The sequence below is a fragment of the Balaenoptera ricei genome, chromosome 10, assembly GCF_028023285.1.
Source record: "Balaenoptera ricei isolate mBalRic1 chromosome 10, mBalRic1.hap2, whole genome shotgun sequence".
NCBI classification, from domain to species: Eukaryota; Metazoa; Chordata; class Mammalia; order Artiodactyla; family Balaenopteridae; genus Balaenoptera; species Balaenoptera ricei.
The window spans coordinates 40,666,593-40,694,011 of NC_082648.1; the positions used below are offsets into that span (position 1 = coordinate 40,666,593).

The following is a 27,419-nucleotide window of genomic DNA, read 5'->3' on the forward strand; positions in this document are numbered from 1 at the left end:
CCATGTACTTCTCTGTGTTCTTGGACATCTCTTGACTCTGTACACAGGGTCCTAAAACATAGGACACTGTCCTTATCCTCATCCCGCAACTAGTCCTCCTGCATCCTCTGCAGCCAACAGGATGCTCCCGTCTTCCTTAAGCATGAAGTTGTGTTTCCCTCTTGATCATCTACCCATTACCCAGCGTTGCTATTTTCCAGCCATCCCCCAATCTCTACTCTTCCTCTGACAATCCAGGGTTCTTCCTTCTCAACTTTTCCCCTGTGTTCCTTCCTTGATGAAAGCCAGACACCATCGGTGGGGAGACATGTACATCTTGAATGCCTGGGAAATAGAGACACCCAGTCCCGGACCTAGTTTGATGGATTGGTTGAAATACTGCTTAGGAAAATTGTCGGTTCTTATTCAGCTCAATTTGTTTTCTGTCCCATACTTCCTCATTAGCAAGTATCCATGTAATACAGTTGGTTCTTAGGATTGGGACTACAGACTGTTCCCCCAGTTGATAGGATGCTGCCCTGTCAATGCCAGGCTTGAGATTAGTCTCCAATAATCAGATCCTGGCTCTTGGCACAAGCATACATATTCCTCCCAACCTACACAGTTTCCTCGCTTGCTTGCTGAAGCAGGAAGGAGGTTTGAGGTTTTACAAGGGATGGAGGAAAGGATTATCTGTAGTACTTCACTTTTGCTGGCTGTCCAAAGTATAACTGCTATACCCTAAAAACAGTTCTAAAAAATGACCGAGGGCTTCCCTGGTGGTGCAGTGGTTAAGAACCCGCCTGCCAATGCAGGGGACATGGGTTCGAGCCCTGGGCCAGGAAGATCCCACATGCCACGGAGCAACTAAGCCCGTGGGCCACAACTACTGAGCCCGCGTGCCACAACTACTAAAGCCCGCATGCCTAGAGCCCGTGCTCCACAACAAGAGAAACTACCGCAATGAGAAGCCTGCACACCGCAACGAAGAGTAGCCCCCGCTCGCCACAACTAGAGAAAGCACGCACGCAGCAACAAAGACCCAATGCAGCCAAAAATAAATAAAATAAAATAAATAAATTTATAAAACAACAAAAAAAAAATGACCGAGAAGTCTCGTCAGAGCCCAGCATTAAAGCAGCCAAATGCTCTTTGTACAGTTCTTTAAGGGGAAGAAAAATTAATACATATCAAGCACTGTTATCACTGATTCTTCAGAACAGCCAATGCAGGTGGTGGTGACAGCCCCATTTCAGAGATGAGGACACTGGGGCTCATGGTAATTAAATAATGTACAGAAAAGTAGGAACAGTAGAAATTGCCAAACTTGCTTTTAGAACTGTTTATTTCTTTTTTTTTTTTAAGTGAGCAAAAAACACCAACAGCAAAAGGACAAAAGCAGACAAACTTTTTCAAATTAGCTGTGTCAGCAGATTCTGTTCAATTTTATTTATAGTTCCCAATCAGTTAAAAAAAAAAGTTTTTCACATTTGCATAAGGTCATCTAGGATCAATAACAACTTGATCTAGTTTAGGAACATGAAAAGGGAGAGTACTGTAAACTAAGTATTGTTCACTAAAACAGATCTTTTTTGGGTAGGTGGGTCATCTCAGAGGAAGCTCTTATAATGCTCCTCCCCCACTCCTCAACTCTCCACCCCCTCCACCAATGTCTAGTATAGATCAGTAAAAAGTAAAGTTTCCAAAACACCTGAAAACAAAACAAAACAAAACAAATTCCAAACTCATAGCAGAGTGAATGAAGAAGACCAGAGAGAAAAGGCAGCCCAGCCCATGTCCTCCTGTGCTCGAGCAAACACCTTTGCCTATGGTGCGGCAAGTGCCTGTCAAGCCCACTAGAGCAAACTGGCTGTCAGGAGGAGAAAGAACTGCATTAGAAGAAAAGTTCTGAGGACTGTTAGTTCTTAGGACTGCTTAGAACCTCCTATCCCTTCTACTGTATGGAAAGCAGCATGACAGTCTTTCTAAAATAATATTGCTGAACCACTGTAACCCTTGGGCACACCCATGGAAAAGGAGCAAAGGCTGCCCTTCCCTTCGATGGTGAGAAAGGGGGCCAGTCCCTTCTGAATGCCCCAGGATGATTCTAGGGATATCATCCAGCCCAATTCTGAACCTGCACACCATTTGAGGCTGTAGTATCTTCATTTTGGGGCTGCAATTGTTAGCTGGAATTTTCTTAAACTTCACAGATCAATTAAAATGTTGCTAAGAGGGATTCTTCTGAAAACGTTAATCAGGTCCCCAAAGGAAAACTAAACATATGTTCTATAAATACGCTTCATCTTCCAAGAGAAATTTAGTCTCACTGTTGACTTTTTCCCTAAAGGGAGGGTCGGGGAGACCTCTTCCTTTTCAGGGTGCAATATGAAAGGCCAGGTAAGCAAGAAACAAACAAAAGTGAGGGACGTTTTGGTTGCTTGGTTCGGGGAGGGGAGGTGATGTGGACGTTACTGCTGTGACATGTTGCCTCGAAACAGAAACCACAGAGCAGGAGCAACTGCTTCTCCTGTTTCCCAAGACAGAGACGGTGCTGCGAGGCAAAACCTCACCCAGGGCTGCCTGCCTGACGGCGCACTCGTCTCCTCTGGGCTATTCTACGAGTAACACGTATTCCTTCAGAGAAGCTGGCAGCGGAAGGCCCTTCACCGCATCCGGCAGGTACTGGAGTCCCAGGCTCCGGCGCACAGCATAGCGAGAGAGGGTTTTGAGGGTCCCTGGGGCTGAGCACAGAACAGTCAGTTTTTCACATAGCTGCTGGTCTTTGGCCACTTCTCGTGGCATGGTGCCATTTTTCCTTAATTCGAAGTGTCCCACAGCTCTGTGGAGGAGCTCAAAGCAAGAGTCCTCTTTCTCTGTTCCAAGTCCCCTGACTAGCAGAGCCACCAGGCGGGAGATGGGCGTCTGGCCTTTTAGGTTGATGACTCTGACCTCTGCACCATAATCAAGAAGGATGCTGACGCTCTCCAGATTTCCCTTCATGGCAGCCCAGCTGAGCGGGGTGTCATTGTTGTAATCCAGGGCGTTGACAGAGGCCCCGCTCTCTAGGAGGGCCCGCACACACTCGGCATTGTTCTTAAAGGCTGCCCAGTGAAGTGGGGTGTCTCGGTTGCCGTCCAGTGCATTGGGGTTTGCACCATATTCCAACAGGACCTCCACACAAGCCTCATCTTTCTCGGCTGCATAGTGGAGGGCTGTTCGGTTATAACCATCCAGGGCATTCACCTGTAAAGGGGGAGCAACTACATTACAGTGTATAGACGACTGACAGGACGACAGGCGGGCAAAGACGCTTGCATGTGTCTATCCACTACCTTTGCTATGTAACGTTCTGAACATGAGGGTCAACAAGCAATTCCCAGGGAGTCATGGTGATCAGGATGGAGCTATGACAGGAGCTGAGGAGCAAATAGGAAAACAACTGTCCCCAGACAACCGACACTATTATGTCCGCTGATTAGCTGGCCTGCATTATCTAGGATTTTGCTTCCACGTTCTTATTTACTATTCACTAGGACTTCTACCACAGAGTAAGGGGAAAGAAAGAGAAGATGAAGTCTAAGTCCTCGTAACTACTCTGAAAGACGTTTATTGGAAAGCGGCTTGAATATACTGGCCAGAGAAAAGGTTTTGGATTATTTTACTTATCCTGACTCACTCTGTATCCCGTGGCTAACGGCAACCAGACTGAAAAGTAATGAGGTCAAGATTCTGCCCATGTAGCTCTGCTGTGTTCTTTAACCATACGGAGAAGCTCAGATTGTTCATCCAAGTCAGCCCCCTGCAAACATATGCTGTGAGGTCACAAGAGAGCCTGGAGGAAAGCATGTGGAGGAAAGAACACAGATCTTCCAGTGCTGGAAGAGCAGCTGGCTTGCTAAAACTCAGCATCACCTATAATTTTTGAAGGCTACGAAGACTTCAGATCCCAGGTTTAAATAGCGAATTATCTTCTCCCATGAAAGGCACTAAAAAAAAAAAACCCCTGCGATATTTAACTGAGTTCAACCTTCTACTTAGCTAAAAACTGCCTCCCCCACTGCCCCCCGGGGTAGTTTCACTTTTATCATTGACATTAATCACTGGCTTTCACTTCAGGGTCACTCATAATAGTTACGGGATAGTTAATGACAAGTAGAGAACAACATGGCGGTGTGGAGGTGAGGACGCTGGGGGCTGCAGCAGGCTTACCGACCAGTGTGTCTGGGGCCCGCACACCAGCTTCATGGCATGTCCGATTCAAATGAGTGCCGCAGCGTGTGCACCTTGAAGATGCCTCAAAAGCTGTCGAAACTGCTGATTTATTTATTTAATAGGCACTTACTTAGTAATTACTACATGCCAGTGCTCTAAACAGTTTACAACCTTATGAAGAAGACACCACTATCATCCTCATTTTACAGATGGGGAAACTGAGGCAAAGAAAGGTTAAGTAACTTGTTCAAGGTCACACAGCTGAAAGTGACAGAGCTGGAATTCAAATTCATGAAGTATGGCTCCAGACTCTGTTCTTTTAATCATTCATTATACTATGCTGCTTCTTGCTACTGCCAATAAAAAGTAATCTATGTTTTTTTATGTTAAGATACATTTGAAAGAAAATAGGAACAAGATATGCTAAGACAGAAAAAAATCAGTGGGCAGAAAGAGCACAGGTAGCTCAATCCTGGGGAAGGGACTGCCTAGTGATCTATTCTCCAGTGACAGAGGTATTAGAAGTGTACATCCAGTAGCAGGTCTCAAGTGGTTTACATTGAATCAGGGTTGAGGGGCCTGGAGAGTCAACAGGCAATGAGAGGATTAAATGGAAATATAAACAACCCTAGAGGGAAGGCTGAGAGATTAAGGGGAGATAAAAATTCCCTCTTCCTGGAGTCATGGACAGTGTAAGAAAGAAAGGCAAAGGAATGAAATACTTCGGATGATTTACCACTACATTTTGTTTTAATATTGGCCATGCCAGTGTTACCAGGAGCTAGAAGGTGGGAAGAAATGGGAGAAGAGACAAGAAATTTTAAGAAAGTGTGACGCTCAAGTGTTAGTGAATCACTGATCTGACAGTGTTAAAAACGTTACCTCAGCTCCCTTCTCCAGCAGTAACTCCACACAGTCCGCATCGGACACCATGCAGGCACAGTGCAGGGGCTTCAGCGTGCCATGGGTACAGTTCACATCTGCTCCCTACGGGCAGAAGGAAACTTCAGTCAGTGTGCTCAGCTCCGGCTCACCACGCAGGACAAGACTCAGAACAAGGGCCGGGGGGAAAAGGGTTCTAACTCTGTACTGTAAACATACTACCAGCCCCAGTTTCTATTCCTATTCATTAAATGATATTCTAATGCCAATATCCAAACCAAGAGAATACACTGAAGATGAACGAAAGGAACTGTCAATTCCTTAGATCAAGTCATTAAGTTTCTCCACAAGCTAGACTGCCAGATGGTCATTTGCATATCACTGAGGACATAACCTTATATGTAAAAGCAGTGGAACCTTATCATCAGGCAAGAAGGTTGGAGAAGCAATCAACTTTCTATGGCTACCATGCTCTGAAAAAGTCAGGAAAGGGAGTCTTTCAGACTGAAGCCAGGAGAACTGGCATGCTCTTTTGCCAACTGACAGATGACCATCACTAATATTAAGGTCATCTTAATGTTGTCTCTTTGTTTATAAACATCTTCAAAGTAGCCTATTAGTATCAGCATTCTCTACCACCTAGTGCCCACTGGTACTTCTATTTCAAATCTGGTGAAGAAGATGGAGATAGCACAGCAGACCAAAGTCACAGAATGACTCAGCAGCAGAGCTAGAATTAGAACGTGACAAACTTTCTACTGCTGAGTCTTCTGATACCACTTTTGCTGAGAACAAGCTAATGCTGTATGACTTTTTCTTCTCACAGCTGTGCCACACAACTCTGAAGCAGCTACAGGGCTCTAGACTGTAAATAAGGACACTAAAGTTGTTAAAAAGAATGTACAGAAGTAACCATCTAGATGCATTCTCTAGTGACCACAAAAATTACCCTGTAACTTCTCTTCAACAGGAATAATACACAGACAAAGGCATCAAAGCCTTTCTAGGATACTAGTCATTCAGCAGAATTACTGAATAGTAGTGGCTAGACATCAGATAGTTAAGGAGTTTTCTTAAGTCAAAAATTACCATGCATTTTAGGGGTTGATCTTCTCTGTGGAACTGTAAGTGGTGGCTGTTGGTAAGACAGAAGGCCAATGATACCACTCCATGTAATTATTACAAAACACAAGGATTTGAAAGCCGCTTATGCTTTGCTTGCCTCCTTCCTCCCTTAGTACAGCATGTGTTGAAGACTTTGAGCTTGCTGGGTCCCATATGCACCATATGCAGACGGAGATTTTATAGAGAACAAGGGACTAGGTTTATCTAGAACATAATTCCTGAAGAAAAATATCATAGGCGCAAAGTGAAAGGCAGAAGGGAAGAGAAGCAAAACATAGGCTAAATATATTTTAATGGTCAAGTTAATACATTTTAGACGACTCCCTGTGATCTTGTGCTGAGTCAGAGCTGCAAATCTGTCATCCATTAGGATTCCCCGGGAGCTTTCCCACTTCACCTCCCCAAGGACTCTTGCATCAACACAGCACACTCACCCCTCTGATGAGGTCCTCTACATTGTCATGTGGGAAGGAACGAATGGCAGCGATTGTTCGGATTAAGCGCTCTGAGAGAGAGTATTTGCTCTGAATGCTCTGCATAATATACCACATACTGGAACTCATCAAGGCTCAGAGTACGTTCACATGCTCCAAACTGCCTGAAACAAAGATGTTTTAGGCATACACAGTCTCACTGAGCACACCTGTCCTTAGAGTTAGAGGTTCTCCGAGGCCTTCCCACTACTAAAACCAGATTTCAAATAGATCAATGATTCATTCATTAATATCATTTTTTCTTAATCATAAGAAATAGATTATAATAGTTGCTGAAGGAGCTGGGTAAACCTGGATGCAAATGTTCTGACCCTTGAAATCTCAGTTCTACTCTCTGACCTAGTCTAGCACAAGATTTCCCCAAGAGGCTCCAAGCTCCCCATGGAGCTCTGTGTGGTTTAAAAAAGACTAGGCAAGGAAGGGGATTCTTCTAAAGGCTAAAGATGCCATAAAACATTCTTTTCCTCCTCTGAATTACGTGGTCTTTATTGTCAGCACCCCCTTTAGGTTACTTGTTACATTTGGCCTTGCAGTATAGTTACGGTCATATTGTCTTTCCATCTAAACTGTAATCAATTGGAAGGCAAGGTCCTTGTCTTCTACTTTTTCGGCCCATATAAGGCCAGCCACAGAGTCTTACAAAAAGCAGGTATTTAATAAATACTGGTTGATTGACTGACTAAAGGGTATGGGAGTGATTGCTACTTGTGAGAAGAGATGGAACAAATACAAATGACAAGGCATCTGTGAAACAGTTTAAAATGTCTTCAGCAAAGAAAAAAATAGGAAGTTTTTGAGGTAATATTCTAAAATAAGGAAGGAACGCCAAAGTATAATTACTCTGGGGTCATCTATATAAAATTAGAAAAAAATTTCAAAGTTCACACCAATGACATATGCTTGCAGTTGTACGAAAACAAGCATAGTGAAAAATGAATTTAAAAATTGGCCATTTGTGACAACTGAGAAGCAGACTTGAGTTCGGCGTTGGAAGAAGAAAATAATGCAATATACTTAAATTCAACTATGATAAGTTTTGGCTGAATAAGAGCCATGTATCAGTTGGGGAACATTTAAGATTACAGCAAAGAATGTGGAGTATTTCTATGAAAAAGCATATATCAAACTGTAGAGAAAACATGGTATGCTGTATGGCTCTCTAGGTATAACTGTTTAGGAATCCATGTTCTTATCAAACTATAAGCTCCTTGGCGGTAAATATAGTGTTATTTTTAATAGTGCCTGGCACACGGCAGGTTCTCAATAAATATCTGTTGAACCAGTGTAAAGCTTATTACTTTGGATCCTAAAAAAATCCAAGACTTGCAGTAATTAAACATCTTATGCATATGATGACTACTAAGGGAAAAATCCAAAAATTATTTTGGTCATTTCATACTATGTAATTTTTGCCTTTTGTGAAGGACTATCCCCTTATACATTATGTAATATACTATAAACTCTAATAGTTTCCATTTTGCTACTCAGTAGCCATTTATCTGTTTAAAATATATACAGTACTAATTAATGGAATGCAAGTTAAAAATATTCAATTCATAGGTATCAATGATTCAAATTGGGTATTCTCCCCTACTTTATTAAGAATAAGTAAGCTTACACACTTGTTTATATGCCTCCCTGAAATTTTCTAGATAGTTTAGACTTGGCATACGTTTTAATCTCTCCAACAGCCACGAAACTCCTCAGAGACAAAGGGTCTGTATCTTACACTTCTTTGTTGCAAGGAAAAAGGGGAAAAAGGCATAGCTGCATTTGAGTCATTGATTTCAAGAACGGGGGCAGAAAACAGAGCGTCCAAAGTGGAAGGCTTACACCGAAGTGGTTCTGTTAACCATTTCTGGGTCATGATAATCTGAAAAAACTAGACCCTGCAATCATTTTCGGAGCGCCCTTGGGCTCCCCGCTAAGAACTCCTAACTCAGAATATGACCACTGGTCCTCTGCTGCTGCCGCCTCGAAGCTCGTGCTGAAGAGTGAAACTTCGGGGCACACAGACAACACTGTCACTGTCACGGAGGGTCAACGAAATCTAAACTCGACGTATCTCCGGGCAGCAGCCTATACACGGTTTGACCCCAAGTCTCCCCTTTCCTCTCCTGGTGCTGAAAGTCCTCTCTCTCCCGTTTTCTTTCACTTCGGATCCAGAGACAACCCCAAGGTTTTTGTTTTTTGTTTTTATTGCGAAGCTAGAAGCAAAGTAGGAGAGAGGTGACGTTCCAGAGCTCTGGTGCTAGTGAGGCCAGGCTTCCGCCCACCAAGGCGGGGCCCCCCGCCCCACCGCACCTGCTTGGGGGAGGACTCGCGGCAGCTTGGTCTCGCCGAATCTAGGGGGGCGGTGGACAACTGCACGAAATGCGAAGACACGTGGTGTCACTTTCCGCACGGGCTCCTCAGAGACCGCAGCAATTCCAGCAGGTCTCCCGGGGCCGGTATTGAAACGGGGTCGCGAAATCTGGCAGGGGAGCCCCTGAGGCGGACCAACCCCTGCCCCGATCTCCGCAAGGCCCGGAACGAGGTCCCAGCCTCGAGGGCTGGCGGACCCCGAGCTGGGAGTGGAGGAAGCGTTACTGGGCGTGCGGCCCCGGATTAGGGAACCAGGCTGCAGACATTTCTGCAGCGGGGCAACACTCACCGAACTGCGGGGCTGACCTGGGTGGTGAAAGCCGCTGTCAAGACGTCACCCGGAAGCAGAAGTTGTCTCCCGGGGGCCCCTCTGTTTACAGGATGGGTGACTAGAATGGGCGCCTGCGCAGCGACCGGTGTCCGAAGGCGGAACGCGCCTGCGCAGATTGTGAAGCCGCCTTGGTCCAACCAAGGCTTAGTTAACCGCTTTGCTATCTAGCCCCGCCACAGGGTTTGCGCAGGCGCATTGTGGCGCTATCGGTTGCTGGCCCGGCGCTAGGTCCGTGGCGGTGGTGGGCAAAGAGCTCACTCCCCGCTGGCTGTTCGACCAACTCCGTGGGGCTGTGCCTGCGTGAAGCAATGAGTTCATCCGAGACCTCCGCTGCCTCCCACTGTCTCCATGTGATACCGGACCTGAACAGCCAATTGCCAGATTATTCCCAAACTCGCGACACTGATGCGGTTAGTTGGGAGAATAAACTGTTAGTAAGAAGTGTCTTTGGCAAATAAAAGAGACTTCCAGCATTTTTCATAACATTGGAACGCATCGATGCTCCTCGGAACCCTTCTGGATATTGTCCACCCTCCCTCAAAGGAAACTACTGATATATCAAAGATAAACAAGCACTCACGAGGAGTACTAGCCCAAATGTTGAGGGCTGAAAAAATATGTACATGCTGACATTAACCTTTCCCAACCAGAGAGATGCTGACACCTGCGAGTGATGATTTTTCCATGCAAAGCATAAACATTTCAAAGCCAGCAGCACGTAGTGGTGCATGCAAAGAGTAAAGCAGCCCACACAGGCAGACTGTTAAGAGCCGTGATCTACCCCGCACGCAGCCCGTTTAACCAAGAGTTTCCCAGCACCCCCTCCGCAAAGCTTGCTCTGAGCAACAGAATTTAACCAGTTTGAGAGTAAAGCAGGGCCCAGATAGTTCTTGTATGTCAGTGAGGGAATGGCGAACTGGAAAAGTTCACTGAGCCTCCTCCCAGCATCTTATAAATTAAGGATGCTTAGTACATTTCCTTATTATTAAGGATTGGGAGACAGATTTGCAAACAGTCAATTGCAGTTAAAGATCACTATTTCAACAAAATTTTACTGTACAAAGCTGATGTTGAAGAACAGTTCTACTTCATGGTGAGATCAAGAGAGTGTAGAGAGAGAGGGTCTGTGAAGAGGTTTCTTGTGGAGAAATGTGTTTTGTTGAGATCCCGCTCCCTTCCCACCCAGAGGGAGAGGCAGTGCTGGTGCTGCATCCTTCTCAAGCCTAAAGAGGGGCTCTGTGGGACCAGAGGGCTTGGAAATTTTTCCCCATAGTTGTAAAACACAGAGGATTGCACTGACTCTTGCATATAAATAAAAGAAGGCAGTGACCATAAAGCAGAGGTGGCTGCACTGGGATCCACCAGCACACCCAGATTCGGTAGGGATGACAAATGTGAAACGTTTTCCTGGACCCAACGTGGGCCACGTAGAGGACAGTCAGCATGAGGTTGCTTTTGGTCTATTCAAAAGACTTGTCTAGAGGTGTAGAGGGACCCAGTGACCAGAAGCTAGAGATGAACGCAGGAATCCTAGATCCCACAGAGGCTGTTGCAGGCAACCACCTGTGTCTGTCTAGGCCAAAGGGACTCAAGTGAGAGGTCTCTGATGATGGGAATCTCCAAAGAACCTCTAAAAGCACCTTACAAGAAAAAGAGTAACCATCTACCAGACCCAGGTAGTACGGACCCATCCTATCAAAACAGAACCACCCTATCCCCTTGGCTGTCCTGCCTCCTCCCACTTTTACACAGCAGATCAAACAGCAGTTAGCTAGTGGTAAGCCGAGGAGAAAGCTGAAGGCAGCAGCCACCAGCCACAGGAGGCAGCTACCAACCCTCCCCTCGTGGGGGAGGGGAGGAGAGTGCTTAGACTGGCACCTTAGAATGAAGCCTGAAGTATTTGATTACCATCTTGGACTGGAAACATTCTAATTACTAAATCAAGACTCTTTTTTTGACTTAAAATGACTGTTACTTAAAATACTGTCCATTATCAAAGAATAAACCAAAAAGTCAGAGAATCTGCCCAATTTTCCATTCAGGGGCATGAATTATCCCCTCTTAATAAATATTTTTAAAAGACGGTAAAAGCCAAAAAGTAAAGTGGTATTTTGATCATATCCCATGAATCTTCCATTCAACATCCCAACACCATCTCTATATATTTCAGCTTATTTATGATCTTCATGCTTTGATTACAAGTGATTCCCTGAGTTTGACTTTTTTTTAAATATGTTGTGTCTCTCATAAGACTTTTATTTTTTCTTCTCTCCCTTGCCAGTTCTAGTTCTGTTTTGAAGAACTGTTCATGAGATGGTGTTGATTGACAGTACAACTAGTGTTCCTATTTTCACACCTTGGCATAAACTGGAACTAGAAATTTGATAATAATGTTTTGCTTGTAATGAACGCTACTATCACTGTTCAACATATATCAGTATCCAGTCTCCATGGATAGATGCCAGCGAGCTGTCCCAGTTTACAGATCTGGGTGTCTTTCTTCTTGAGCGCTGCAGCAACCTAACAGCCGTGGGCTTTTGTACAACTCCTTTTTGGAGTGAAAAACTCCTTTTTTCACCAGTTGGCTCCAAACCGTTTCCTGATTTTGAATGCAGTCCTCTAGAATGACAATTCCTGGAGGAGAGGAATTCTGCCCTGCAACCTCTCTTAAGTGGTAACACGAAGCACAAGTTTTCTGGCTTCTGTCTAGAACTCATCAGTTACTCTTCTGACTAAACAGCCTCGTCCTTCTTCAGGGGCTGCTTGACTAATGTTGATGAAAAAGTTTTCCTCACACCTTTCCTAGAGAAAGGTGACTTAAGTAAGAAGAAGTGATTCCTTCCAAAGAAGCTCTTCCCCCATCACCAAAGAAAATGAAAAGAACCAAAAGGAAGTTTGAGATACCCTAAGAGTGAAGGAAAGCTGTCAAAATTAACAACGTAGAGTGAAAAGATAATATCCAAGTGTCAGACTGGTTAGGAAAAATAACTTTCTTTCATTAGTGTAATGGTGCATTTTCTCTTTCTATTTTGAATTTCTTTAATTTTTAGGATTATCACTTGTAGTGTATTCCTTAATTTAGAAACAATGAAATATCCATGAAAACACCATAGGGACCAAGGTTCCAGTTCTGATAGTTGTTCTAGTTACCTTACTTGTAGCAACACCTACCCCCAACAGTTAATTTCACAAAACTTAGATCATATTTGTGAAAAGTGGATTTCTAAACTATATAAATGTTGGTTCTTATCTGTGTCATCTATGTATTTGTTCAAGGAGGTTACCAAATGTCTGGGCCTCTCAGTTACACTGCAAGCTAAGGCAGGCACTTAGATTTCCTGCACTCACCTCTCCCCATAGCACAGTCCCAAACACACAGTAGGTATTGGATAAATGCGAACTGAATTGAACTATGGTGAACTGACTTCTCAAAGACAGGGATAGCAGAATGCCTCTATGTACTGGTCCCTGATCTTGAGAAAAAAGTCAGTGGCACATTTACAAGGAAAGTTGAAAGAGGGCTTTGGAAATAGAGCAAAGGAAAAGAAAAAAAAAAAGTTCAGGGAAATATAATGCAAACCTCATGAAACTTTTTATACACTTAAACCTTGTCCTAGAGAAAGTAGTTCAGTGAATAAAAGAACAGTATTAATGTGCAGCAGGGGTAGTCTCCCAAGACATGTTATCAAGATTAAACAAGCATTTCTTTCAGAATTGCTCAGAGGCAGACATGCTCTCAGTATTCAAACTCTGCTCTTTTTCCCTTTAAATTTCCCCAAGGCTTGGGGAAATTTATGAATCATTGTTTTTTTTCAGTTAGCGTTTCATCAGTATTTTATTATTTTTTGGCCCTACAGGTTACCAGTATTTTCTACTATCAGAATAATTTTGCTAATCTTGAGACTTTATAAAGAAAGACTATCTGAGGGAGTTTGAAAAAAAGTTACAGTAAAAATACAAATAACAATGTTAATGATAATATTTAAATTACATATACATGATACTATTTTTTTCAAGACTGTGGGCAGTTATTTGCTAGCAAACCAAGACTGGAGTAGACAAACTCTAGCAGGAGAGTTTTTAAGATTGTTCAGGGGAGGGAAATTAACAGAGGAAATGCCCACTTGCCTGGTTCCAGTGGGTGGTTCAGACTGATCTGAAGAGTCCTACTAGCAAGGAAATGATTGGATTCTTTGGATCAATTTTAGGGACTTGAGAAGCAAGTTTTGGTTGATCTCATAATTTTGTGCTCTCCTAGGCCTGTGAGACTTCTAGTAGGAGTATGTCTCCCCCTGGAGGGGAAATAGAGCATTTGTTCCTTCAGGTTTCTTGCTCAGAGTTCAATAATTAGGGTTTTTTCCCTTCCTTCCTTCATTCATCCATTCATTCAACAAATACTTATTTAATCCTATTATTTTGCTGTTTGTTATGATCCAGCTGAAAATAAGATCAGCACGGTCCCTGTCTCCAGGGAAATTATAGGTTAGTGTGAGAAATGAACATTAAAGGATCACCTGAATGCCTAAATAATCACAATAGTGATAAGTTACATAAAGGAAAAGTGTGGAGGATAATATGACTTTTCAAAGAAGACCTCAATCGGACTGGGAGTTCAGGGAAAACTTCCCTGAGACCTGGAAGATACATGGATATAGCCAGATCAAAGGTGTGGAGGAAGTGAAGGGAGTGGGTCTTCAAGCAAATGGAAAAGAGTATTGAAAGACTTCAAGAAGGAAAGTTTAGGAAGTTGGAAGAAGAGAAAGAGGTCAGAATAAGGAGGCTGGGACACAAGTTGAGGCCAGAAAGGTAAGGATGCTTCAGATCAGGCAGTGTCTTGGGGGCCATGTGAAGGATTCTAAACTTTATCCCAAAAGAATAGGAAGCTATCGATAGGTTTTATGCAAGTGACATGATCACAACTGTGTTTTTAAAGGATTACTTTGACTTTCTGTTGAAGAATGGATTATAGAAGGGGCAGAGTAAGGATACCATTAATAGATTACTTCAATATAATGTAGCTATGCAAGAATGAACAATGGCCAGAAGGAGTCCAGAAAAGAGGCAGCTTAGCACAACCTGGGGGTTTCAGAGACTTTTCAGAGGAGATGATAACTGAACAAAGTCTTGAAAGATTAGAAGGAGTAAATAAGGTAAAGAAAGGTGGGAGTTTTTCCTCAGGAAAAGAAGTAATAACTTATTTAGACCAGTCATTCTTCTGAAAACAATTAAAATACTGGATAGAATATTTTTTAAAAATCTCCCTAAAAATACCCAAGGTGGTTTCAAATGGGATTCTTTAAAGACCTATAATCTATTTTATTTTATTTCAAATTGAAGAATAGTTAATTTGCAATATTATATGAGTTTCAGGTGTACAACACAGTGATTCAGTATTTTCATAGATTATACTCCATTTAAAGTGATTATAAAATATTGGCTATATTCCCTGTGCTGTACAATATATCCTTGTAGCTTATTTATTTTATGCATGGTAGTTTATGCCTCTTGATCTCTTACCCCTATTTGTCTCTACCCCCTTCCCTCTCCTCACTGATTTGTTTTCTGTATCTTTGAGTTAAAGACTTATAATCTCAATTCTATTCCAAAACACAGAAGAAAGACAACTTCAAAAATTCTTTAAAGAAATAAATATAACACTGAAACCGGAATCGAATAAAGATTGCACAAAAGGGAACACTACAGACCAATCTCATGTATGAATATCAATGCAAATATCTTAAATAAAACATTAGTAAATGGAATCAAACAGCATGAAATGTCATGACCAAGTGTCAACTGCTTCAGGTATACAAAGATGGTTCAATGTTAGAATATACATTAATATATTTAATAATGTTATTATATATAAGAAGAAAAGATCTTGCAATTATCTCCATAGTGCTGGAAAAATATTTGGGAAAATTCAAGATGTATTCCTAGTAAAAATAACTTTCAAAAGAGGAATAAAAGACTATTTTCTTAATGTCACAAAGTATCTTGCTTACCAACATCTATCTTACTATTTTCATGGGAAAGCACCAGCGGCATCCCTACTAATATCTAAAACAAAACGAGGCTATCCACTACTACTGTAACGTCTAACATGTTGTTGGACGTATTTGCCACAGCATTGTTACAAAGAAAGAATTAAATGTATGAGAATTGTAGATAATCTGATGGTGAGTCTAGAAAATGAAAGTAAGTCAATGGAAAAACTACTGCATACAAAAAGATGATTCAGTAAGGCAGCAGGATATAAAAGCAATTTGCAGAAGTCAGTAGGCTTCATAGAAACAAGGAAGAACCAGTGAGAAGATAACATAGAGAACACCCACATCCCATTTAATAGCAACCATAATTATAAAACTCCTAGGATTAAGAAGAAATATGTAAAAATCTATGAGAAAAATTTTATAATATTACCCAAAGACACAAAAGTGGACTTGAACAAATGAAAGACATACCTTAAGTGAATTTGTAAATTTAATATAATTCTAATAAAAAATTCAACAAGATTTTTGTTTGTTTTTTAGTTAGACAAGTTGATTCTTATGCTCATATGGAAAAAATAAACAAGAACTTCCAGGGAAACCCCAAATAGAAGAGCAATGAGGAGGGGCCAGTCTTACTAGACATTTAAAGTACTATAAAGCCTTCATAATTAAAATGGTGTAGAATTGGTACATGAACAGACAGACACTAGTGGAACATAATATAAAGTCAATCCAATACATGAAGAAATTTATTAATGATAAGGACGTTTCAAAATAATGAAAAAATGGACTCAAATAAATGCTGTTGAGACAACTAGGCATCATTTGGAAAAAGATAAACTTGTATCTATAGCTTATACTGCACACCTAGATAAACTCCAAATGGATCAGTTAATTAAACATAACAAAAATGGAAACCATACAAGTTATAGAAAAAAACATGTGTAGATTTCTGTATAGTATTCCCATGGGGGTAGTGGGGAAAGCATTTATATGATTCAAAATCTAGAATCAATAAAAGACTGATAAATTCTATTACATATAATTTTTTAAAATTACATGGCCCAAATACTGTAAGACCAAAGACAAAGAATTCACTGGACAAAATATTAACAACTCTATCACAGGAAAAAGTTAATCTCCCTAATATATAAAGATCTTCTAGAAATAAAAAGACGTAAGCCCAGTAGAAAAATGAGCACAAGACATGGACAGATAGTTTTAAAAGATTCATGCAAGTGGCCCTTAAAATAGTGAAACACACTTAACTCACTCAAGAAAGAAAAGCAAATTACATTACACTGAGATAGAATTCCTTGCTGTGTTGGCAAAAATCCAGTAGTTTGAGAGAACAATTTGTTGCCAAAGCTCTAGGGAAAGAGACATTGATATGCTACTGGTGGAAATGTAGAATGATACAGCCCTTAAGGAGGGGAATTTTGTATTTTTTGAATTAATTTTTTATTGGAGTATAGCTGAGTTACAATGTTGTGTTAGTTTCTGCTGTATAGCAAAGTGAATCATTTCTACATATACATATGTCCACTCTTTTTTTGTTCAAATTCTTTTCCATAAAGGTCATTACAGAGTACTGAGTAGAGTTCCCTGTACTATACAGTAGATCCTTATTAGTTACCTATTTTATAGGGAATTTTGTATTATCTAGCAAAATTACAAATAGATGCATTCACCCTTTAACCCAGCAATCACATTTTCTAGAAATCTATACTCAAAATACACTGCACAAACTTGAAATAATATGTGCACAAGGTTAGTCATTGTGGCATTATTTTTTTTTTAACATCTTTATTGGAGTATAATTGCTTCACAATGGCGCGCCAGCTTCCGCTCTACAACAAAGTGAATCAGTTATACATATATATATATGTCCCCATATCTCTTCCCTCTTGCGTCTCCCTCCCTCCCACCCTCCCTATCCCACCCTTCTAGGTAGTCACAAAGCACAGAGCTGATCTCCCTGTGCTATGCGGCTGCTTCCCACTAGCTATCTATTTTACGTTTGGTAGTGTATATATGTCCATGCCACTCTCTCACGTTGTCCCAGCTTACCCTTCCCCCTCCCCGTATCCTCAAGTCCATTCTCTAGTAGGTCTGTGTCTTTATTCCCGTCTTGCCCCTAGGTTCTTCATGACCTTTTTTTTTTTTTTTTTTCAGATTCCATATATATGTGTTAGCATACGATATTTGTTTTTCTCTTTCTGATTTACTTCACTCTGTATGACAGACTCTAGGTCTATCCACCTCACTACAAATAACTCAATTTTGTTTCTTTTTATGGCTGAGTAATATTCCATTGTATTTATGTGTGTGGCATTATTTTTAATGGCAAAAAACCTAGAAATGTCCCAAATACTATCAACAGTGGGGAGTTGAATAGTTAAACTATGACACATAATGGAATACTATGAAGCTATAAACATAACGAAGAATATTTTTATATGTTGCTATAGAATAATTGTCACATTGTGTGAGGAAAGGTACAGAACAAGTTATATGATAGTTACCCTTTGAACAAAATGAAGCATTAGAAAGATAATCCAGAAACTAATGAAAATGGTTATTTATAGAAGGCGAGGAGGGGGAACTGGGATCGGGGTTAGGAGTGGAAGGGAGACTCCTCTGAGTTTATTTTTGACTTTAGAATCAAGTAATTATTTTACATATTCAAAAAATAAATTAAACCAAAAAGAAAAAAAGGACAAGCCCTAAAACTGAAAACAAACAAAATAAACCTAAATGTGTATGATATCGATAACATAACCAAAAAGAAAGATTTATTTCAAATGACTTCTGAACACAGGACTTTGTCCTTCTTTAGTGGGATATATTGTAAGAACAAAACAAACTGCAAAGAACTCTTAAAACTTCATTTTGTAGTTTTATTGTTAGTACTAATACTGGTATTGTGAAACTGTTTTGTGTATGTTATAGGGTAAAGCAAATAAGTTCAGTGTAAGAAGTAATAAAAATGTAAAATTAAATATGTTAAAAATTTAGTGTTTTAATTAAATTTAAATCAAATCCACAAGATACAGGTATTCTGAAGAAGCCAATAAGCTCACTGAAGAATATGAACAAGCTCAGTGACATGGAGTTTGGAAAGACTCTCTAAATGAGGAAACACAGAAGACTGTTCTTCAGTGGGCCAAGTATGATGATTCCTTAGACAACATCTGTGAAGGTGAGGACATATAGTACCCTGGCAATGAATATGTAGATTGTTCTTAATCCTAAGCATTACATAGTTAGAATGGACCAGATGCTTGGAAGACAGGGAATATCATTATCTATGAAGAAAATTATTTCAAGTCACAGACAATAAAAGACATTTAAATATTTTGGCTTCTAGTCAAGGGAAATGTGAAGAGAACACTTTTCACAGATGGCTAGAAGGTCTCTGTGTAAAAGAAGTGACATACTACAGACATATCTGGATTACATGCAAGCAATAATGTGTGTTTGAGTGTGAGAGAGCTTTTACAAGATACCTGTTTGGAAAAGAAAGGGGACACACATTACAGAATTTCACCAGTGGGTTTGATGGAATTTTGACTGAAGGGGAATATCCAAGAAGGCCTAAGAACACGTATTTTCTCTACTTAAAAGAATTAAGGACTTTATCTAAAGTGCTACCATTCTCTGGGCACCCAGATTTCCAGCTATTCACTGAAAATGAAGTTTAAGGTTCATAAAACAAGATTCAAAAATTACTCTTGGAAATGTTTCATAAAGTCAAATTTTTTTCTTTTGCATCTTTATGGAATTCATTTTTTCCCCTTAGGATTAAAAAAAAACAGGCACACTTTAGGCTGCATTATAGAAATGTTCCCAAAATTATGGATTACGTTGTTTGTTTTAAATGTCGACTGTGGAAAATATTCAGACTCAGGGTTTGGGCACTGCTTTGAAGGTCTTGTTTTCAGAGAAATTGATAGCAAATAAACCAGAAAGTGGGTCCACATATGAAATCCATCCAAACAGGCAAGAAATAGTATCACTGTTTAATGTATTTGAAAGAATTTACACAAATATGAAAGAATTGGAAAAATTCAGAAACTTGTTGCAAAATATCCATTAAAGAAATGAGTTGAAATGTGCCTGTTTCTGGACAATGGAGGCCAAAGAGTGAAATAGCAATGAAAGTTTGAAGTCAGACCTTTTATTTAAAGCTATTTTTATTAGAGGAGAACTATATTGTTTAAGTAAACAACTTTATTTTGTAATTGTGCTGAGTTTACATATGTATAATATTATTGTGAGTCAAAGTAAGACTTTGACAATTTGGCACAAATTTTAAAGTTTAATATTGAAAAAAATGAGGATTATCCAAATTTAAAAATGAATAAAATTTAAAATTTTCACAGGAGAAATATAGCAAATTATAGACTATAGAAGAAAAGATTAGAGAGCTTGAAGACAGAGATAGAAACTATTCAAAATGAAGCAGAGGAAAAAAAAGACTGAAAAAGAAAGGATCAGAGTAAAAGTGATCTGTGAGACATATCAAGCAGTTTAACATACATGTAACTGAAGTTTCAGAAGAACTGGGGGCTATACGAATATTTAAAGAAATAATGGCTAAAAATTCCAAGTTTGAAAGCTCAATGAAATCCAGGCATAATAAGCTTAAAGAAAACCATGTCAAGGCACATAATAATCAAACTTCTAAAAACCAAGGATAAAGAAAATATTCTAAAAGCAGCTAGATAAAAAAGACAAGTTACATATAGAGCAGGGATTGGCAAACTATGGCTATGGGTCAAATCTGGCTCACCTCTTGTTTCTGTAACTAAAGTTTAGTTGGAATACAGCGCATGCATTCATTTATGTATTTGCTATGGCTGCTTCTGTGCCACCTTGGCAGAGTTGAGTAGATTCAATGGAGACTATATGCCTTGCAAAACCTAAAAGACTACCTGAACCTTTACAGGAAAGTTTGCCATCCCCCACTACAGAAAAACAAAGAAAATAATGACAGCTGATTTCTTATAACGGCTAAGCACGGCAGAAGACAAGGTTGACCTAGAGTTTTTTATGCAGCAAAAATACCTGTCACACATAAAGATGAAATAAAGACCATTTTTTTTCCTGTACAAAGTGTAAAGGGTTTTTTATTCTATTTTGTGTAACATAGGCAAAATTATTTGTCAATAAATTTTTAAGGAATTTCACATGTTCTGATTCTTTCCACTGCCAATCACCTTAGTTCCTCCAAACTCATAATCTTCAAGATAAAATAGCCTTTTCAAAAAGAAGTTGTCATGTGAGTCAGCCCACAATTCTTTTAGTTGGGCTTCTTTGATCTCCAGTGGAATATGGACATACTTCAAAATTCCCCACTTGTAATCTTTGGGATCCAATTTCCTCAAGCAATTTACTTTAGGACCATGTTTAGGGTCAGGAGATGGATCTGCCTGTTTCTGAATTTGACACCCTCTAAAAATGTATTAGGTTCAAATCGTATTCACTCCTAAACCATCACACCCTAGAACAGTACATAGAGATCGTTGGGATATGCAAATACTGAAGATAAAAAAAAGTTTGACTGTTAGGTTTTTCATAGTTTAGTTGGCAGCTCTGTCTTGTAGTTCTTCCCCACTGATCTAACAGGTAGTTCTATGAGTAAAGGAAACCACAGTTAACTCCGTGAGGCGTTTCCAATGATGTAGGTTTACAGAAAAAGCCTCATTGGGATAGACCTCAACTAAAGACCATTTTAAACAAACAAAAGATGAAATGTTAAAGGAAGTTCTTCAGGCAGAAAAAAACAACATGAAAAATTTGGATCAACACAAAGGAATAGAGAGTACAAAAAATGATAAATACTTGGTAAAATATTTTTCTCAAATTTTATCTCTTAAAAAGATAAATGATTAAAGTAAAAATAATTAAAGTGCATTTGGGATTTTAGCTTATGTAGAAGTAATAAGTGTGACAACAAAACCACAAAGGACATAAGGGAGGAAATGAAAGTATGTCTTTGTAAGTTTCTTGCACTGTGACAAGATAAGGGTGTATATTGTAAACTCTTGAACTGCACTGTCCAATACAGTAGCCACTCACCATATGTGGCTATTAAAATTTAAATTAGAAAAAAATTTAAAATTCAGTTCCTTAGTCATACTAGCTATATTTCAAGTCTTAAATAGTCATATGTGGCTAGTGGTTACCATACTGGACAATGCAGACATAGAACTCCATCTTCACAGAAAATTCTGTTGGAAAGAATGGCTCTAAAGCAATAAAAACAAAACAAAACAAAGAGAAAAGAGGAAGAAGAACTAAAATGCCAAAAGCCAAGGTAAAAAAATCATTTTAAAATTCACTTAGTCTAAACATTGGAATGGAAATAAGAAAAAAGAAACAAAGAACAGATGAGACATATAGAAACAAAATAGCAAGATGATAGATGGAAATCCAATCTTATTAATAATTATAATAAGTATAAATGACATCCCAATTAAAGGGTAGAGATGGTCAGGTTACATAAAAAGTAAGACTCAAGTACATTCTGTCTATAGGAAACCTACTTGAAATGTAAAGGCACAGATATGACAAAAGAAAAAAATAGAAAATATATACCATGCAAACACTTAAGAAAGCTGAAATGGCTCCATGAATATCAGACTAAGTAAATATTACAGCAATGGATATTACTAGGAATAAAGAAAGGCCATTTCATAATGATAAAGTGGTCAATTCAGCAAAAGGACATAACAATCCTAAATTGTAAAATATATAATAAAAGATCCTCCAAAATATAGGAGGCAAAACCTAATAGAAATGAGAAATAGATAAGTCCACAAATTTGGTTTAAATCCAAATTATTAATATTAAATATAACTGCATTAAATGCACTAGATAAAAGACAAAGGCTGCCAAAATGGAAAAAAAGCAAAACAAAACAAAATGTGACTACATGCTATCTGTCAGAAATACACTTAAAACTTAGGAAGTTGAAAGTAGAGAAATGGAAAAGGAGATATGCACCCCATTCAAAAGAAAGCTGGTGTAGCTATATTAACATCAGTCAAAATTGACTTTAAGGCAAAAAGCATTATCAGTGAACAAAAACACTGCCCAATAATGAAAACCATTCCATTCACCAGGAAAATATGTCAATTCAAAAATTTAAATTATACTTATAACATAGCACTAGAATATATAAAGCAAAAATTATCAGAACTACAAAAAATTTATCAGAAGAATAAATTCACAAACATAGTGGAAGATTATAAAAACCTCTTCTTAGTAATTTGTAATACGTATAGAAAAAAAATCACTTAGGATATAAAAATTTTTAATAAACAATTTATAAATTTGTTTTAAATTTTGTGCTAATGGGTGTCTCTAAACCTTGCATCCAACAAAAGCAAAACACATATTCTTCCATGATGCATATACATAACAATTGCAAACACCTTGTCTATTAGAAAAATTTCAACAAATTTCCAAAGGTTGATATTGAACAGGAAGTGTTCTTCAACTACAATGGATTTAAGTTTTAATAACAAAAAGAGAATTAGAAAACTCCCACGTTTGGAAATTAAGAAATATTAGTTTATTCAACAAATATTTAATGCATGCATACTATAAGCCAGGCACAGTCTAGACACTTGGGATTACTATATCTGAGAGAAATTTATAATTAAAAGTCTGACTATACCAAATGTTGGAGAGAATGTGGAGTCATGAGAACTTTTACCCTGCTGGCGAAGTGTAAATCATTACAACCACTTTTGAAAATAAGTTGATCTTTTCTAATAGAGCTGAAGCTCATACCTTATGATTCAGCAAGTCCATCTGTATGTATAAACTTTAGAAAAACTCGTTATGTGCAACAAAAGATATGTACTAGAGCATTAGTAACAATAGTAATATCCTAAATTTTAAAACAACTGAAAGGTCCATCAACAGTAGAATACAGCAGTAGAATACAGACAAATACGTTGCAGTATATTCATGCAATGGAATACAGTAGAAAAATAAATATAAACAACACACAGGTATCCTCAAAACACTGATGACTTTTACAAATATAATGTTGTGAAAAAGAAGCAAGACACAAAATGATAAATTGTATGGTTCCATTCATATAAAGTTCAAATGAACGAATTCATTGTGATTCTATCCATATAATGTTCAAAAACAGGCAAAATAACACTACATTTTTAGCACTGTATAAATATATGATAAAATATAAAGAAAAGCAAGACAATTATCATCATGGCAATCAAGGCAGTGGTTACCCACAGGAGGGAGGGAGTTTTGACTCCAGCATAGCAGTGAGGGACATTGGGGAGGGGAGGAAAGATGACTGCAGTACTCTGTTTCTTGATCTGGGTAGAGTGATTATTCATTAAATTGTACATGTATGTTTATTTACTTTTATGTATTTGTCCTCTATTTCACAGTTAACAAAGGTCCAAGAAAAGGAAAGGGAGACAGGGCAGACAGCAGAAGCAAGAAGAACTACAATCCTGCAGCCCGTGGAATAAAAACCACATTCACAGAAAGACAGACAAAATGAAAAGGCAGAGGGCTATGTACCAGATGAAGGAACAAGATAAAAGCCCAGAAAAAAAACTAAATGAAGTGGAGATAGGCAATCTTCCAGAAAAAGAATTCAGAATAATGATAGTGAAGATGATCCAGGATGTCGGAAAAAGAATGGACTCAAAGATTGAGAAGATGTAAGAAATGTTTAAAAGAGACCTAGAAGAATTAAAGAACAAACAAACAGAGATGAACAATACAATAACTGAAATGAAAACTACACCAGAAGGAAGCAATAGCAGAATAACTGAGGCAAAAGAAAGGATAAGTGACCTGGAAGACAGGATGGTGGTATTCACTGCTGCGGAACAGAATAAAGAAAAAAGAATGAAAAGAAATGAAGACAGCCTAAGAGACCTCTGGGACAACATTAAACGCAACAACATTCACATTATAGGGGTCCCAGAAGGAGAAGAGAGAGAGAAAGGACCAGAGAAAATATTTGAAGAGATTATAGTCGAAAACTTCCCTAACATGGGAAAGGAAATAGCCACCCAAGTCCAGGAAGTGCAGCAAGTCCCATACAGGATAAACCCAAGGAGAAACACGCTGAGATACATAGTAATCAAATTGGTAAAAATTAAAGACAAAGAAAAATTATTGAAAGCAGCAAAGGAAAAACGACAAATAACAACATACAAGGGAACTCCCATAAGGTTAACAGCTGATTTCTCAGCAGAAACTCTACAAGCCAGAAGGGAGTGGCATGATATACTTAAAGTGATGAAAGGGAAGAACCTACAACAAAGATTACTCTACCCGGCAAGGACCTCATTCAGATTCGATGGAGAAATCAAAAGCTTTACAGACAAGCAAAAGCTAAGAGAATTCAGCACCACCAAACCACCTTTACAACAAATGCTAAAGGAACTTCTCTAAGTGGGAAACACAAGAGAAGAAAAGGACCTACAAAAAAAAAAAAAAACCCCAAAATGATTAAGAAAATGGTCGTAGGAACCTACATATCGATTATTACCTTAAACGTGAATGGATTAAATGCTCCAACCAAAAGACATAGGCTTGCTGAATGGATACAAAAACAAGACCCATATATATGCTGTCTACAAGAGACCCACTGCAGACCGAGGGACACACAGAGACTGAAAGTGAGGGGATGGAAAAAGATATTCCATGCAAATGGAAACCAAAAGAAAGCTGGAGTAGCAATACTCATATCAGATAAAATAGACTTTAAAATAAAGAATGTTACAAGAGACAAGGAAGGACACTACATAATGATCAAGGGATCAATCCAAGAAGAAGATATAACAATTATAAATATATATGCACCCAACATAGGAGCACCTCAATACATAAGGTAACTGCAAACAGCTATAAAAGAGGAAATTGACAGTAACACAATAATAGTGGGGGACTCTAACACCTCACTTACACCAATGGACAGATCATCCAAAATGAAAATAAATAAGTAAACACAAGCTTTAAAAGACACAATAGACCAGATAGATTTAATTGATATTTATAGGACATTCCATCCAAAAACAGCAGATTACACTTTCTTCTCAAGTGCACATGGAACATTCTCCAGGATAGATCACATCTTGGGTCACAAATCAAGCCTCAGTAAATTTAAGAAAATTGAAATCATATCAAGCATCTTTTCTGACCACAATGCTATGAGATTAGAAATGAATTACAGGGAAAAAAACGTAAAAAAGACAAACACATGGAGGCTAAACAATACGTTACTAAATAACCAAGAGATCACTGAAGAAATCAAAGAGGAAATAAAAAAATACCTAGAGACAAATGACAATGAAAACACGACGATCCAAAACCTATGGGATGCAACAAAAGCAGTTCTAAGAGGGAAGTTTATAGCTATACAAGCCTACCTCAAGAAACAAGAAAAATCTCAAATAAACAATCTAACCTTACACCTAAAGCAACTAGAGAAAGAAGAACAAACAAAACCCAAAGTTAGCAGAAGGAAAGAAATCATAAAGATCAGAGCAGAAATAAATGAAATAGAAACAAAGAAAACAATAGCAAAGATCAATAAAACTAAAAGCTGGTTCTTTGAGAAGATAAACAAAATTGATAAACCATTAGCCAGACTCATCAAGAAAAAGAAGGAGAGGACTCAAATCAATAAAATTAGAAACGAAAAAGGATAAGTTACAACAGACACCGCAGAAATACCAAGCATACTAAGAGACTACTACTAGCAACTCTATGACATTAAATGGACAACCTGGAAGAAATGGACAAAGTTTTAGAAAGGTATAACCTTCAAAGACTGAACCAGGAAGAAATAGAAAATATGAACAGACCAATCACAAGTAATGAAATTGAAACTGTGATTAAAAATCTTCCAACAAACAAAAGGCCAGGACCAGATGGCTTCACAGGTAAATTCTATCAAACATTTAGAGAAGAGCTAACACCTATCCTTCTCAAACTCTTCCAAAAAATTGCAGAGGAAGGAACACTCCCAAACTCATTCTATGAGGCCACCATCACCCTGATACCAAAACCAGACAAAAATGTCACAAAGAAAGAAAACTACAGGCCAATATCACTGATGAACAGAGATGCAAAAATCCTCAACAAAATACTAGCAAACAGAATCCAACAACACATTGAAAGGATCATACACCACGATCAAGTGGGATTTATCCCAGGGATGCAAGGATTCTTCAATATACGCAAATCAATCAATGTGATACACCATATTAACAAATTGAAGAAAAAAAACCATATGATCATCTCAATAGATGCAGAAAAAGCTGTTGACAAAATTCAACACCCATTTATGACAAAAACTCTCCAGAAAGTGGGCATAGAGGGAACCTACCTCAACATAATAAAGGCCATATAAGACAAACCCTCAGCAAACATCATTCTCAATGGTGAAAAACTGAAAGCATTTCCTCTAAGATCAGGAACGAGACAAGGATGTCCACTCTCACCACTATTATTCAACATAGTTTTGGAAGTCCTGGCCACGGCAATCAGAGAAGAAAAAGAAATAAAAGGAATACAAATTGGAAAAGAAGAAGTAAAACTGTCACTGTTTGCAGATGACACGATACTATACATAGAGAATCCTAAAGATGCTACCAGAAAACTACTAGAGCTAATCAATGAATTTGGTAAAGTTGCAGGATACAAAATTAATGCACAGAAGTCTCTTGCATTCCTATACACCAATGATGAAAAATGTGACAGAGAAATTATGGAAACACTCCCATTTACCATTGCAACAAAAAGAATAAAATACCTAGGAATAAACCTACCTAGGGAGACAAAAGACCTGTATGCAGAAAACTATAAGACACTGATGAAAGAAATTAAAGATGATACCAACAGATGGAGAGATACACCATGTTCTTGGATTGGAAGAATTAATATTGTGAAAATGACTATACTACTCAAAGCAATCTACAGATTCAATGCAATCCCTATCAAATTACCAATGGCATTTTCCAGACAACT

General features: G+C 38.7%; 1 protein-coding gene, 1 non-coding gene and 1 pseudogene across 6 annotated transcripts; 1 reads left to right on the top strand and 2 right to left on the bottom strand.

Moving 5' to 3' along the window:
- Positions 1-1,387: 1,387 nt before the first annotated feature.
- ASB8 (ankyrin repeat and SOCS box containing 8) lies at positions 1,388-9,493 on the bottom strand. Of its 5 annotated transcripts, none has more exons than XM_059935776.1 (4): positions 9,349-9,493; positions 6,636-6,795; positions 5,077-5,181; positions 1,388-3,225 (listed from the first exon to the last, which is right to left on the bottom strand). In XM_059935776.1, exons 2-4 carry the CDS (start codon positions 6,762-6,764, stop codon positions 2,593-2,595), a joined length of 867 nt encoding a protein of 288 aa, XP_059791759.1. In that variant the 5' UTR covers positions 6,765-6,795; positions 9,349-9,493; the 3' UTR covers positions 1,388-2,592. The 5 variants fall into 5 exon arrangements, with proteins under 5 accessions (XP_059791759.1, XP_059791758.1, XP_059791760.1 ...); XM_059935775.1 differs by having other exon boundaries at positions 6,636-6,799; XM_059935777.1 differs by lacking the exon at positions 9,349-9,493 and adding an exon at positions 9,000-9,294 and having other exon boundaries at positions 6,636-6,799.
- Positions 9,494-14,092: 4,599 nt separating this feature from the next.
- On the top strand, positions 14,093-19,482 carry LOC132373720 (ERO1-like protein alpha; annotated as a pseudogene).
- Positions 19,483-20,979: 1,497 nt separating this feature from the next.
- LOC132373846 (small nucleolar RNA SNORA18) lies at positions 20,980-21,109 on the bottom strand. Its single transcript, XR_009505506.1, has one exon. It is a non-coding gene; the product is annotated as a small nucleolar RNA SNORA18 (small nucleolar RNA).
- Between the last annotated feature and the right edge of the window lie 6,310 nt (positions 21,110-27,419).